The sequence below is a fragment of the Engraulis encrasicolus genome, chromosome 24, assembly GCF_034702125.1.
Source record: "Engraulis encrasicolus isolate BLACKSEA-1 chromosome 24, IST_EnEncr_1.0, whole genome shotgun sequence".
Taxonomy (NCBI): domain Eukaryota; kingdom Metazoa; phylum Chordata; class Actinopteri; order Clupeiformes; family Engraulidae; genus Engraulis; species Engraulis encrasicolus.
Window position 1 is genome coordinate 23,185,457 of NC_085880.1, and position 15,837 is coordinate 23,201,293.

The 15,837-nt window shown below is 41.8% G+C and overlaps 1 protein-coding gene across 1 annotated transcript in view; it reads left to right on the forward strand.

Moving 5' to 3' along the window:
- LOC134441740 (VPS10 domain-containing receptor SorCS3-like) overlaps positions 1–15,837 on the forward strand; it is a 105,111-nt gene that overhangs the window by 16,071 nt on the left and 73,203 nt on the right. The window contains exons 4-10 of the mRNA XM_063192134.1: positions 3,315–3,473; positions 7,958–8,031; positions 8,843–8,907; positions 9,178–9,293; positions 9,466–9,555; positions 12,938–13,114; positions 13,306–13,437. Coding sequence (XP_063048204.1) covers positions 3,315–3,473; positions 7,958–8,031; positions 8,843–8,907; positions 9,178–9,293; positions 9,466–9,555; positions 12,938–13,114; positions 13,306–13,437 — 813 coding nt within the window. The remainder of the gene's footprint in view (positions 1–3,314; positions 3,474–7,957; positions 8,032–8,842; positions 8,908–9,177; positions 9,294–9,465; positions 9,556–12,937; positions 13,115–13,305; positions 13,438–15,837) is intronic.

Below are 15,837 nucleotides of genomic sequence, written 5' to 3' on the forward strand. Positions count from 1 at the left end.
CCTACCCATCTGTTTGGAATAACAGCTAATAACCTGACTTTCAATTAATCACTTGGCTTCAGAAGTCACTCATATGAAAGCTACAACCCTCTCGAATGAAAATGTATGTACAAAAATAAATTTCATGCACCAAAGAAAGATTGACCCTTTAATGAACACAGACAGGGCAGATTTTGACAAGACAAAAGTTTTGTCGCCTATCGAACATAATGTGAAAATGAGCAGATAAGTCACTTCAAAACACTTCAAATATGCAGATCGGGTGTCATACTTAATCACTGATTCACTCACACCTCTCCAGAAAATCAACTTTGGCCTTAGGTGTATGTTTAGGGTCATTGTAATCATAGAAAGCAACACAATGAAAATCAATGGAGTTCAATGAGAGATGGTGACATATTTGCTATTCGTAGAGCAATACATTTTTAACTTCATGATGTAATCAATGATAAAAGCCCTCACACACCAGCAGCATCCGTGCAGCTCCACATAAGAGCTGTATCCCTCCCATGTTTGACTTTAGGCACCATGTATTTTTTCCAAATTCTTCACCTTTAACACCAAAGAAGTCTCTCCCACTGTCCTGTCTCAATAAAGCCAGCCAAGAGTATGTCAGGCCTAATTCTGACAAAAATGAAGGCTAATGGGACTCATACTCTGAAGTCAAGATCCCAAGATCAACCATTTTAGAACTGATAGCATCAAAACTTTATGGTGTTGGAGATGAAGAATATGAAAAAAGAGAAATGGTGCATAAAGTGAAACATGGTACGGATACAGCTCTTATGAGGAGCTGCATGCATGCCGCAGGTGTTTGAGGGCTTTTATCATTGATTAAATCATGAAGTTAAACATGTATTGCTCTACGAATAGCGAATATGTCACCATCTCTCATTGAACTCCATTGATTTTCATTATGTTGCTTTCCATGATTACAATGACCCTAAACATACACCTAAGGCCAAAGTTGATTTTCTGGAGAGGTGTGAGTGAATCAGTGATTAAGTATGACACCCGATCTGCGTATTTGAAGTGTTTTGAAGTGACTTATCTGCTCATCTTCACATTATGTTCGATAGGCGACAAAACTTTTGTCTTGTGAAAATCTGCCCTGTCTGTGTTCAATAAAGGGTCAATCTTTCTGTGGTGCATGAAATTTATTTTGTACATACATTTTCATTCGGGAGGGTTGTAGCTTTCATATAAGTTCAAGTGATTAATTGAAAGTCAGGTTATTAGCTGTTATTCCAAACAGATGTATAGGCGACAACTCTTTTGGAGGCGAGTGTATATAAAAAATACTACAGAGTTGAAACAACATACGTTTGAAAGTGCTTATGTCCCTTAGCAATAATGTTGTCATTAATCTGTGCAACTGATATAGAAAATGTGATTGTTGAGCTTCATAAGTAGGATTTTATGATTCACTGTGATACAGACTGACACATTTTTCATTATAAATCCCTGTAATGTCTGTTTTGAATTTAGTCACCCTCCTTACACAAGACTTCCTTCTCCAGAGATAATCCCTAGTGTCTGTTCATAGGATTTTTCCAACACATAAGGGATCAATAGCTGAAAAACATTTTCAAAACAGTCAACCGTGTTACTCAACTGTGTTACGGTGAACAGTGCAGGGGAACAAGTCGGCACTTTTTTTAGGAAAAAAAAACAGAGCATACGAACCCATCTCCCTAGAAAACAAATTATTTTGTTTGTTTGTCTGTCAATATGGAGATAAATTGGCAAAAACATACTCCTCCTTCATAGCTAATTGTAACACCATTGACGGTAACACGGTTGACATTTCAGCCATTTTTATGGTGTTGTGCTAACTGAGGACCTCAGAAGTTCCACCACAACACCTTAATCAATGAATGTATCTGTATGCTTTATCTGTGTTTTTCTACATGTGATTTCTAATTCAGATTCTTATGAATATGTTGATAACACAGTTGACAGGCAATTTTCCCGCTATGAGAACATGAAAAAGAATGGATTAAATTATGGAAGGATGGAGCTCAAAACTTACCAAAAAGTCTTCCCATATCCTGCCAAAGAGGTTATGACATCACATGATGTTATTCGTATGGCCTAAGACCAAACCATTACTGATTTATGGAGGGAGTTTCAGACCGTGACACGGTTAACACAGTTTTCGTGGACACACACAAAATGGCAAATTTCATGTATAATGGAAAGGACAGTGGTCTTTCTGACAGTTTTGTCATATTGTGATGATTACTGGGAATCAACATTTGCAATCATCTTGGGCAAAACAAGTTTCTTTACATGCTAATATGAAGACTGAATCTGACATTTGGAAAACAGGACGGCATGAAAACGCCCAAAACCAGTATTAAATATTCATTCTTGCTGAGGGAAATAATGCCATGTCTACATTTTCTGTATTATATGAAAGATAAATGTTTTCTAATGTCCAAAACATCATTGGATGCAGTTAATAGTTAGTGGAATTGGCAAATAAAATCCACGGACTTAAAAGCGTAGTCGAATCGGAGAATCACTCATATATGCTTATAAAAGGATTGTATGCATAAACTTTTAGTGATGTGGTATATGGAGGCCCCTCATACGGAAGTACTACTTAGACTCAAGTACTACTTGAGGGTTTTTGGGAAACGCAGCCCAGCGAAGACTGATAGAGCATACATGCTCATATGTGCAGTCATAGAGCCTACTGTATAGTAATAGCAATAGCAGTCGGAGCCCCATTACTAACCCAGAATGTCTGAGTTCCATTGGGCAATTCTACTCCCCTTCGCAACAGTACACTATATATGATATTAGCTGCAACTGTTGGTTACATTATATTATATGTATATGTATGCTACATTAGTTGCTGCTGTTGGTTATATAACATGTTTCCGTATGTTGGTTATATATATATATATATATATATATATATAGAGAGAGAGAGAGAGAGAGAAGAGTGTTTAATATATATATATATTTAAATATATATATATATATATATATATATATATATATATATATATATATATATATATTAAACACTCTTCTCTTTCGTGACTATTTACTACACTCATGCTTGAACTGCGTGTGTGTGTTTGTACTCTACTTAACCGTGTGTTACCTATATAAAAAAACCTACCCCGGTAGCATCTGCTCTTGTTGTTCTGTATATTTCCTGTGCACTTTGTTTGCACTAGTGATGTCAGCTATGATTATGTCCTGGATTGTAAGTCGCTTTGGTTTAAAAAAAAGCGTCTGCCAAATGCAATTTAATGTAATGTAATTTAATGCAATATATATCATCTCTATACCATCAGTTGCTGCTGGTGGTGGACCCAGATGTGGAGCGCCTCCTGGTGGTGAGTGATGATGAGGGCACTTCCTTCCACAGCCGACCAATCAGCTTCTCCCTGCTGAGCCTCCTCTTCCACCCCACACATGATGACTGGATACTGGCATACTGCCAGGAGCAGAGGGTACGCACGCACACACGCACGCACGCATGCACGCTCGCACATGCACACACACACACACACACACTCACATGCACTCATGCACGCTCGCACAAGCACACACACATGCACATACACATACACAAACACAGACACTTATACATACACATATACACACAAAAGGAGCAGAGGGTACGCACACACACACACACACACACACACACGCACGCACACGCACACACACACACACACACACACACACACACACACAGGAGCAGAGGGTACGTATACACACACACACACACGCACACACACACACACACACACACACACACACACACACACACACACACACACACACAGGACCGGAGATCACAAAATTCCAAAACCACAAATTTACAAAACCAACCCACTAAGGCCCACCCTAGAATGTTGATTGACCAATCGCAACGCTAGTTTACGAAAAAGAGGTGCGACAGAGGTCAGACAGTTTTTGACTGACAGAATTCCATTGAATTCTAACTGTCATCTCGTGTTTTCATCAACACAGATGCAAGTTCCCCCGAGTGAACTACTGCTGCAATTTACTTAGTCACTGCATAAACCACGATGATATCAGAGGATCAGAGGATAGAACATCACTGTTGGGAAAGTTACTCAACAAGGCCGACAGGCGGACAACAGATGCGTCCCTCTATGCCAGTTCCAACCTTTTTTCCCCCCAAAACGCCCCGCTGGCCTCCTCCTAACCTGTCAACGCCCACCCCCCTCTGAGGATGTGCTTTTTGTTTATTGGTCATAGCCTATTGCCCATGGAAACTCCAAATAATGTGGCAGGCAGTGAAATGACGAGACAAAGCTTTGTATTTTGCAGTTTAGACTATAATAAGGTCATCATGCTTGGATTTGGAAAAGAAGCATCTAATTTCAAATTTCACATAGATCAAGTGGCTACATTACAAATTACCAGATATTATTAGTACTAGGTTATTTATCAACCTTTAGTAGGCTATCACGCCATTTCAGCGTCATGTGCATGTGGGAAAGAAACTAAACATCGCCAAATAGCCTAATAAATAAATAAAACCGTTTGGGTGAATCATGCGCTATGGGTTCACACTTTGGATGCATTGTGCGCTTAATTTTCAATGGCAGCTTTTTACCGTCAAGGCACAAAGCAGTGAGCTTCAGTGGCAGAGTTTACCAAATGCATACGACTGCAAACGAAGCAAAAGACGCGTTCTGTCCCGTGCTCTCTCTGAGCGCAAGGGAAAGCACCTGTGGGGTCCACGCGCCGCCAGCAGAAAACGACTCTCCCTTGCAATATGCCCGAGAACATCAGTAACACAGCGTATGTGAAATACAAATGGCCCATCTGTCTACTAGTTCGAGAACACAGACTACTCACTGAAACGTAGTGGCAGAATGTTTGCAAACTCACGTTTAGAGGAAGAGCTGTAGCGCTGCTGGTCGCCTGTGAACTTATTACGGCTCCATGTCGTGGAGCGTTCTCCCTTGCAATATGCCCGAGAACATCAGTAACACAACGTATGTGAAATGCAAATGGCCCATCTGTCTACTAGTTCGAGAACACTGACTACTCACTGAAACGTAGGCTAGTGGCAGAATGTTTGCAAACTCGCGTTTAGAGGAAGTGCTGTAGCGCTGCTGGTCGCCTGTCAACTTATTACGGCTCCATGTCGTGGAGCGTTATGCAATGCTAACGCCCCTCTATCCGAGCACAAACATCTGTGTGAAATACTGCCTGCCGACTTGTAAATCGTTAATTTCCATTCTGATGAACCAAAATAGCTGCACAACGCGACACTATCAGCCGAAGTGTAGGCCTATCACAAGACCGTGAACATTAAGTGACACTCACAGTGGTGTTGGTGTGCTGTGGAGAAGGAACGAAGTTGCCTACCACTGTCCAAACGCAAAACAATGCCGAAAATTGAATGCACCCCTCAGTTGTCTCACAATGCAATCAGCTTAGCCTTGCCGGTTTGGTAACATATCGTATACGTTTTGACACACATTCGCTCCAGGCCAAAATGCCTCTCTGCCTCCGCCTTGTGGACACAGGAAGGAACGCGTTTCAGACAGCGTTTCAGACAAGACAGCGTTTCAGACAAGGAATGCGTTTCAGACGGACGGACGGACGGACGGACGGACAGCGGACGGACAGCGGACGGACAGACCCTCTTATAGAGATGCTGGGACGCATCTAAAAACTGTAATGCACTACTTATTACATGTTACTGTCATTTAAAAGTAATGCCTTACATTACAACATTACTTTTTTTTTAAAGTAAGGCATTACACTACTTTTGCATTACTTTTAGCTACTTTAGCCAAAATAAGGATTTGGCAATCTACAGTGCAAATCTATGAGGTGGCATGACTTTCACCTGCCATCCACAAGTCGTTTTGGAAGCCTGCAGACTGAAAACTAACATTTTCAGGAATTGCGTCTTACCCACATACAATAAGGCCTAAGAAAAATAAAAGTTTGGTTCCGGTTGGTTGTCAGGTTTGGTCATCGTCCGGTCGGATTTTTTATTTTATTTCCAATTTCTTTTTTTTTTATGTCCGACCCCCCAACCCCCCACATGCGCCAGATTTTGTCATAAACGTTGTTGAACAATGCCAAGGACGATATTGGAGTTGAGGCTTGATAAGTACAGCTGAAGCTACAATGAAATATAATAAGCATTAATGAGCCAAGAGGCCTATAATATTTTATTTCAAATTGATTTATTTCAATTTTAGTGATGTTTAGTTGAACAAAAGTGAGGGGGGTGCAACATACTCATCCCCCCCGTCGGATAGCCTACCCTGCCGTGTCCCTGTCTCGTGCGAATGGGATGCATCCCCTCCTTTCCTGACTAATTTGGTGGTGCTATGGCACCTCTTCAAATCGTCAAATTGTTTGTAGGCTACTGTTTTTCGACGTGGAAAGCGGTTTGGGTTTCAAGTACAGTGTGCATTTAACTTAAATGTTGTTGCCGTCCTTATTTTCAATGGAGTGAAAGTAGTGGGCATATACCCATCTTGAAAACGAGCAAGCTGGATCTTCTGGATCGGTCATCCTTTGTCAGCCTGCCATTTCGTGAGACGAAGCGTGAAAGAGAAGCAATGTTCTCGAGAAACTTTAAAATCTCGGCGTCGACGTAGGCTATCATAGGCAATAGCTGATCTCACGGTGATCCGCGAACATTGTATAAAGAAAACAAAATACCCACACAAAATTTAGGTGAAAAAAATGTGTTGTAATGTGCAAGTTACTTGCATTGTAATGAGGACATATTACCGATTTTTTCCCCTGTAATCAGTTACATTACTGCGTTACTCAAAAAGGTAATGCATTACAGTAATTAGTTACTTTTGTAACTAGTTACTCCCAACACTGTAGAACATCTGTCTGAACTAGCAACTGTAACCCAAGGTGGTGGGATGCACACAGGGATGGGCAAAGATACAGTTACATGTATTTTCAATACAAATACAAAATACTCAGCAAAAAATGTTACAAATAAGATACAAAATACATAACTGTAACAGTATCTAATATCGAAATACAATATTTTGTATTTTCAACAACACAAAATACACAACAAATACAACAAAAACCATTGTGTACAAAAACTACCAATTTGACTTACACAATGAAATTAATTGAACAATTAAATTCTGAGAAATTAAATGATGATTAGAAAACAAACAAAAGCTCAAACAAGAAAGAAAGAGGCCCTGCTGTAGGCCAAGTAAGTATGTATGGCCTTTATCATCCCAGTGGGGAAATTCATGTGTTGCAGCGGTATCATACATGCGTGCAACTTGTGCAAAAATACTGACGATGACATACAAACACAAGACCAAAAAGTTGAATAATTCTATATAAGAGAGATACTGTAGGCCAGTGGTTCTCAACTGGAACAGTCTTGAGACCCACCATTTTCCACTCTCATTCGGTCGCGACCCAATTTTTTTGGCGACACTCGAATGATTGGTTGCACACTACTATCTCGCATAAACAGTCTGATTTTATCTATGACGACAGATGACACAAGTTCAATCGCCTATAAAAAGAAACGTATTTTTGCAGGAAAAGTTGGATTTTTTTTGTTTTGTTTTAGCGAATGAATGAATTACGATTTTTTTTACACCACGGCTCCGCGACCCACCCATGACCCCTCCGCGACCCACTTTTGGGTCGCGACCCACCAGTTGAGAAACACTGCTTTAGGCTGTGTCATCATAACTAATTTTTCAAACAGCTTCGCATTCCAATGCTTGCTACAATGCTACACGGATCCATTGACTTTCACTAGCTTAGCGACATATTCCCTCTTTTAACTTGTCTTAAAGCAAGACAACGCTTAACGTGAAAAATAAGACGCTTTACCACCTTTATAAACCCCAGCCAACGATTTTAACTGTATTAAGCCCCAAAATAGTGGCATACCCCTTTAATAAATCTGCGTGCTGTATGTATTGCCTTGCAGTTGTTCTTCTCAAAGGATTTTGGAAGAAGCTGGAAGTTTGTCCATGAGTTCGTGTCTCCAGGGCGCTTCTACTGGTATAGTCCCGCTTCCTCACCGCACTGCACCTGTATGTAGGAAATAGAATGAAATAGATTAGAATAGACTTTATTGCCATGCCGTGCCAGGTATACCATGAAATGTGCAGTGTTACTGTAATTCAACACTGTTCTGAGCACAGACAGGATTTTTAAAAATCTTGGTTGCTTTACAGTTGCTAGTCAAAACAGCATAGACAAATAATTACAACAGTGACTCAAAAGTTGTATTCTCTTACCCACGGCACAACTTTGCTAAGTTATGCCGTTATGACAGAATTAGGCAACCATATATGATATATACTGTATATGGCAATGGTGTATGAATGTAAGAATATTTACATAGACAGTTTTGGGGAGTTTTAGATACTTTCTTGGAATTTCATAGTGGTTGCTGATCATGTTTGGGTGGTTGCTATTGAACTCACAAGCAACCCTTTGGTGCCACTCCTGCTTTGAGGGGAACAGATTTTTTTCACCAGTTCTTCTAGAATTTTGCAGGACTTTTAACACAGAGTTCTGCACGTACTGTAACAAATTACCTCAGTGTCATCTGGGAGCACTGACGCACACTAAATCCTCCCCAAACAATCGTGTGACACGACCTAATTGGTGGTCAGAGTCACATCAACGAGGATTTACACATGCCAAGGCTGGGTTTTTACACATCCCAAAGGTGGGCTTACACAAATAACTTCAATTAATATAATCGTTTGGAAAAATCTTTGGATTAAAGTGTCTGCCACATGTAAACCAATATTATTAGTATAAATAAATATTATTATTGTAATGAAATTTGTATGTGTTTCAGGTCTGTAAGCGGACTGGATGAAGATCCTTCCCTCCTGCATCTGGAGGCTCAAGATACTAGTGGATGTATGTATATACGGGTCTCTGTGTGTGTGTGTGTGTGTGTTTGTGTGTGCACATGTGCATCCCCATGTGTAATTCTGAGTGTGTGTGAGTGAGTGTGTGCCTGCGTGTGTCTGTGTGTGTGCTGTAGTTTTGACATACGACGTGTCTAGCGGGACCATGTGATGAAAGCTGTGTGTGTGTGTTTGTGTGTGTGTGTGTGTGTGTGTGTGTGTGTGTGTGTGTGTGTGTGTGTGTGTGTGTGTGTGTGTGTGTGTGTGTGTGTGCGTGTAGTGTTGAGGTATATGACGTGTCTCGCAGGCAGCTGTGATGACAGCAGGGTGTTCCCCTTCTCTGGCCGAGTGGACGCCGGATCACTGGTGGTGCAAGATGACTACGTGTTTGTACAGGTAATCTAATAATATAATATAATATAATATAATATAATATAATATAATATAATATAATATAATATAACCTCAAATGCTCAAGACTGCAGTCTTCAGTGCATAAGTCTAGTTTCACTGGACTAATGAGCCTAAACTCCTATCTAAACTACTACACTTTCTTTATCTTTTGTAGGTGACCACAGTTGGACCTACAAAATACTTTGTGTCATATCGAAGACAGCCTTTCCAGACCATTCAACTCCCCAAGTACTGCCTCCCAAAGGTATGTGTCTGTAGGGTACTGTCTCCCAAAGGTATGTCCCTCAATGTGCCTCTTCCTACCGTATGGTACAGTAGGGGCCACTGATTTATTGTAGTGTCATGTTTTCTTAGCTGCACCATGATTGCTCCATGCAAGTTTTGGACAATATCAATTATAGGATGTGGGTCATCTTTCTTGGTGGTTTGCAGACATTACCTCGGATACCTTGGCTCTTAATACATCACAAAGACTTGTTGTCTCGGTCACAGATGCACCAGTTACACGCGCACAAAGAATTTCTTCTTTTTGAACTCTTATATGTTACACATAATGTTGTGTGCATTGCAAAATTTTGATCAAAACTGTACTCTGCTAATTGAGCCTTCACACTTCACCTTACTGGTGTAATTAATGAAGATTGGCCAACAGTCTGGTCCACGTAGTCATGAAACTTCCCAGACTAAAATGACAGGTGTTCCAGTTTCATTGTCCAACCCCTGTATATCATGTAATAAATTACATTTATGTTACATTTACCTTTACCCTTCTGTTCTACTTCCTGGAACTATAATGGAACTATGTCAATGGTAATCTATGTGTCAAAGGCTCCATGAGTCGCCATTGTTGTGTAAAAATGGAACACAGAGTCAATGGGATTAGCCTAACTCTTATGATGCTTGCACACCTATCCGATCCGACCAGCCTCTCCAACTACGAGTAGTCAGTTATCTGTCTGCTCCTCTCGGTCTTTATCGAACACAGTTGGCTCTCCGAACACACCGCGTCGACTTCACCCGCTGTGGACACTCCCCCGGGCAGTAACGGAGGGATTTTGTTATAGTACCTTCCGCGTTTGAGAGCTGGTCCTGTTGTAGTAGCCAAATGTTTCCATGTTTTCGCAAAGTCAATTCTCTACTTTTCACAAGTAGCCTTGATAGTAGGTGCACTAATGACTGTAAATAGGCTAGAGCCTGCGATTCCCAGAGGCAAAGCCCCCCTCCCTTTCATAATTTATCTATCAAGACATTCTATCTCTATCTCTTGCCCACAAAACGCTATGACTTTTGCTGTTTCAGTAGGGCATACTTCACTGTAGCTTAGACTTAATTTCTATCACAGTGACCAAGTTCACTAAAGAGGAAAAAGGCACGCCGTGCATTGTGTTAGAAGCTGTCTAAACAAACAGTGTATGTCATAATGAAACTCAAGTAGACATGAGTTCGCTACCCCTCCCACCTCATACTGCAGTTAGCAAAAAGCAATCAGAGTCCAACATGGAGCCCGACCACCAACGCGGTCCTCAACCCAACAGAACATGCTCAAAGTCTCCCGACGGAGAACCATGACCACCAACGTCCTCCAACTCCCCCAGACGCACCGAGACATACCGAGCCAACTCTGTCCCAACTGCCCTCAACGTGCGACAATAACCAACCGTCGAGTTGGTGTAGAGACACCTTAACTTGCATTGCTCTGGGTACAGACTCCACTCTGTACTCTGATAGTTTCCGCCTTGAAATCTGGCAAATCTCGGAACACATGGGTAAGTAATGGTTCTTTGAGTGCATAACACTATGTAGTTTCTTTCTACCACTTCCTAAACATGTCACAGCAATCCAGGAATCTGCAATGGAGTTGATCAAAACAGTCAGGCAGAGAGCTGCATTACAGTAAGCCGATGCTAGTGTGCAGTGCAGGCTACAGTGTGTGATTCCTGCATAAGCACACATCTCCTCAAACACACCACATCTAAATAAATAAAGGTTCGTTGCCATTGGGAAGCACTTCAAAGCCGATTAGATCTTATCCAACATTGGGGTCTTGGCAGAGTTATTCTGCGTGTGCTACATTCTGAATGTTCTCATTAAAAATCAAACGATCAGAATCCACTAAACGCTTCAAAAACCGCACTCTGCTGAAAGAGCACTGTACAAGCCAGCCAGGGCCACCAGGGGCGGTCCTACTGTAGGCACGGGCGACAAGACGCCGTACTGGGCACGGAAGGACTGTCCAGTATCTCCTGCGGCGTCACACACACACACAGACACAAACACAAACAAACGCACACACAGACACGCGCACACACACACACACACACACACACACACACACACACACACACACACACACACACACATGGGGGTGGACTGGCCAGTCACCCTGTGGCGTCATCTTGGCAGGGAGCGGCATGATTGAAGGCAAAAAAAACAACAACTGGGAAAAAATGGCGAATTAGCAGCATGTGAGGAAGCTTGTCTGGGGAGGAAATCAGTGAAGCGAGTTGTTTACGTTCTTGTTTTGGTCCTGTGGGGGGTGGATCGGGGGTATTTATGTCTTTATTTTGGTCCTATGTGTGTGTGTGTGTGTGTGTGCGTGCGTGCGTGTGGGTGTGTCCTTGCGCGCGTGCGTGCGTGTGCATGCGTCTGTGTATGGTTATTTGTACGCCCGTGTGTCTGTGTATGTGTGTGTAGGTGGGGGGCCTATGTTTTGGCTCCCAGGGGGTACCTTGCCAGGGGAATAAATCAGCATAGAATTGCCACTGGATGCAATTTAAAATGCATCTGTGCAAACCCACTCATGGCTGCAGTCAAAATAGAGTGAGTCTACTAATGAAAACCACATATATTAAAGGGAAGGAAGCTATACCAGGAATAAAGATGTTGCATGTGGTATTTTAAGTTATTTAGGATAAGGATGTTCCATCGGTGTGTGTGTGTGTGTGTGTGTGTGTGTGCGTGCGTGCGTGTGTGTGTGTGTGTGTGTGTGCGCGCGCGCGCGCGCGCGCGTGTGTGTGTGTGTGTGTGTGTGTGTGTGTGTGTGTGTGTGTGTGTGTGTGTGTGTGTGTGTGTGTGTGTGTGTGTTGTTGGCAGGTGTGTGGGATAAGGCTGGGGATATGCTTGTGTGCCTTAAATTACGTATGCAACTGGGTGCGACCGAGTGCACATACTTGCTTCAGGACAAGCAGAGCAATTTGCCCGATGCTGGAGGTATCATCTAGGGGGCAGGCAGATAGCCAACGGGGCCTCTCATTAACGTTTTCCACCATTGTTCGACTCCACCGTGACCTCGACGTAGAAGTTTGGAAGATCACCCCCAGATCACCATGGATTTGTCAATATTGCACCGTACTTACATGTCTGCGTACCTTGTGCCTGGTGTTCTCCCATACAAAAAAATTGACATGAAATACACACGGCACGTGCCCGCGCACGCATATCCTGCAGAAAGCATATTGCCGTCCTATGAGTGAGACTTACCGGTACAGTGTGTGTGTGTGTGTGTGTAGGATAAGAATGAGTCTTACAGCCTGTGTGTGTGTGTGTGTGTGTGTGTGTGTGTGCGTGCGTACGTGCGTGTGAGTGTGTGTGTGTGTATGTACACTTGTGTGTGTGTGTGTGTGCAGGACATGCATCTGATCAGCACAGAGCTGCATGTGTTGGCGGGAGTGCAGCAGTGGGACGAGAGGGATACCTACAGCCTTTACATCTCCGACCAGCAGGGGGAGTACTACAGTGCCGCCCTCACACACGTACGCACCACGCGCTCACTAGCCGGGGCACTCAACATGGACGTATACAAGGTACACACACACACACACACACACACACACACACACACACACACACACACACAGGCATTACAATCACTTGCTGGTTGTTTTACTTTATGGGGTTAGTGGTAAGTTATTGGAAAACATTGTGTATGTGTGTGTGCGTGTGCGTGTGTGTGTGTGTGTGTGTGTGTGTGTGTGTGCGTCTATGTGTGTGTCAGGTAAATGGCATCAGTGGCGTGCTATTGGCTAACCGGGTGGAAGAGGGCCGCGTGAGGACATTCATAAGCTTCAGTCTCGGCCAGTCATGGCGTCCGCTCACACCACCATCCAATGAGCTTCAATGCAACTCGGTAAGACCCGCCTCTCACTGCACCAATGACCTTCTTTATTGGCTAGTTCAATATGCCATTCGTTTTATACATGATTTGACATTGGTATTGGTATTCTGTTTTTTCTGCATTCATGTAATTTTCTGAATTTGCTATTCCATGATTTTTTTTTTTACTTTAACCTTGCTACCTGGCATACCTTTATCATACATTTTGCCTTTTTTCATCAAACTGTTCAAGCACAGTAATCTGAACACCTTCCATGAATTGTGCTATGCTAATGCAATGTTGTTGTTGTTATGTTATTATTATGTGTAACGCAAACATAGTAATAATAATAACAACAACAACAATAATGGTAATAATAATAATAACAATAATTATAATAATAATAATAATAATAATAATAATAATAATAATAATATGAGAGTTCCATGGGTCACATAAGATAAGATAAGATAAGATAAGATAAGATAAGATGAACTTTTATCGTCTGTTTGCACAGACATTTGTCTTGCATGACACTTCTCCACAATCCACATCTAAACGCACAAAACACAATATGGCCTATAGAGTCTAGTCATCTAGGTCCATAAGCTTTAAGGGTAGCACAGTCCAATAAAAAAATAAAAAGTTACTAATTAAGTTACTAAGTTAAGTTATAAAAAGAAGTTACTAAAAGCTACTAAAAAAGTTATTAGTTAATAATTAAGTTACTAAAATGAATTTACTAAAAATGTTCTACTGTTCTCCCCTTTTGTTAAACAATGCTATAGAATTAGGGAGGAAAGAGTGTTTATATTTAATTTTTCGACAGCAAGGCAACGTCTTCCAGAAGGAAGGAGCTCATATTCCTGGTGTAGCTGGAATCCTGGACCACTCTCCTAACACTCTCGTAGTAGAGGTCTGGATTCATCCCCTTTGTCATCAGCACCACCAGTACAGCATCATCAGAGAATTTGATGGGATACTGGTCAGGGGTATTGATGGTACAGTCGTTGGTATGTAGATCGTGAAGAGCAGAGGAGAGCTCACACATCCTTGCGGTACTCCACTGCTCGTTGAGACCACAGGGGAGAGTGTGTTGTTGATTCTAACCAGCGGCTGCCTATGGGATAGATGAAATACGGATTCATGTCTAACTGCTGCATTTTTGAGAGAAGTAGGTCTGGTCGTATCAGGTCTTTTCGTCGAATGAATTGGTGAGAGGGGACCATTCGAACAAAACGTTGGACCATTAGTATAAGGCTGGGGATCTTTAGTCGAGGATGGTCCGTCTACCGCAAAAGCCAACGAAAGGTCCTTAAAATTGAACTAAAGATCCTTAGGTTTCAACTAAAGGTCCCTTCAGTCTGCCTATATTAGAAATGTAAATCAGATTTTTTAATGCTCATTTTAACGGGTTTTCTTAGAATCAGCTTTTTTCATGCTCATTTTAACGGTTTTGTCTATTTAAATATGTTCATTTGAACGGTTTTGTCTAGCCTATTTTAAATAGCCTATTTGTTTTTTGTTGATTTAAACATGTACATCTATAAATAAAATGTACTTAGGCTACTCGTTTTTACTGGTAGGCTATGTTGTTGTTGTTTTTACGATTAAGTCCATGGCTACAGTAAAGAGAGAGAGAGAGAAGTTAAATCGTTAACACTGCATAGGAGCGCTCTCTCTCTCTCTCTCTCTCTCTCTCTCTCTCTCTCTGCCCGGCGAGGCAATGTTCTTGGGCGGTAACTTTTTAGATGCGAAGCACCAGCAACAAGAGAATGCTGTCTGCCTTACACACAACAAAGTTCGCGCATGAGCCAGAGCACTATGCATATAACAGTGTTGAAAACATTACAGAACCCATGCACCTGTGTTAAGTCCATGGCTACAGTAAAGAGAGAGAGAGAGAAGTTAAATCGTTACATTAACACTGGACCGCTCTCTCTCTCTCTCTCTCTCTCTCTCTCTCTCTCTCTCTCTCTCTCCCTGCCCGGCGAGGCAATGTTCTTGGGCTATAGTTTTATTAATTGAATAAGCTGCCTATTTTGTTTCATATCCTGTCTTTTATTGTTGGAAATCGTCCATCGATCCAGTCAGGCTGCCTATTTTATATCCTATTATTCCCGTGTGTCCTAGGCCTATTTCTTTTGTTCGAAGTCTAAATATATAACTAATATATAACTGATTTACCCGCGATTCATATAGGCCTAGGCCTAATAACGGCACAAACTGAATGACGATAAATAGTTCGCGCATGAGGCAGAAAAAATAACAGTGTCGGAAAACATTATAGAACCCCTGCACCCGTGTTAAGTCCATGGCTACAGTAAAACAAAAACAAAAACACTAAGAGCGAGAGAGAAGTGAAATCGCTATATTAACACTGCATAGGAGTGCGTTCTCTCTCTCTCTCTCTATGTATCTAGTAGGCCTATC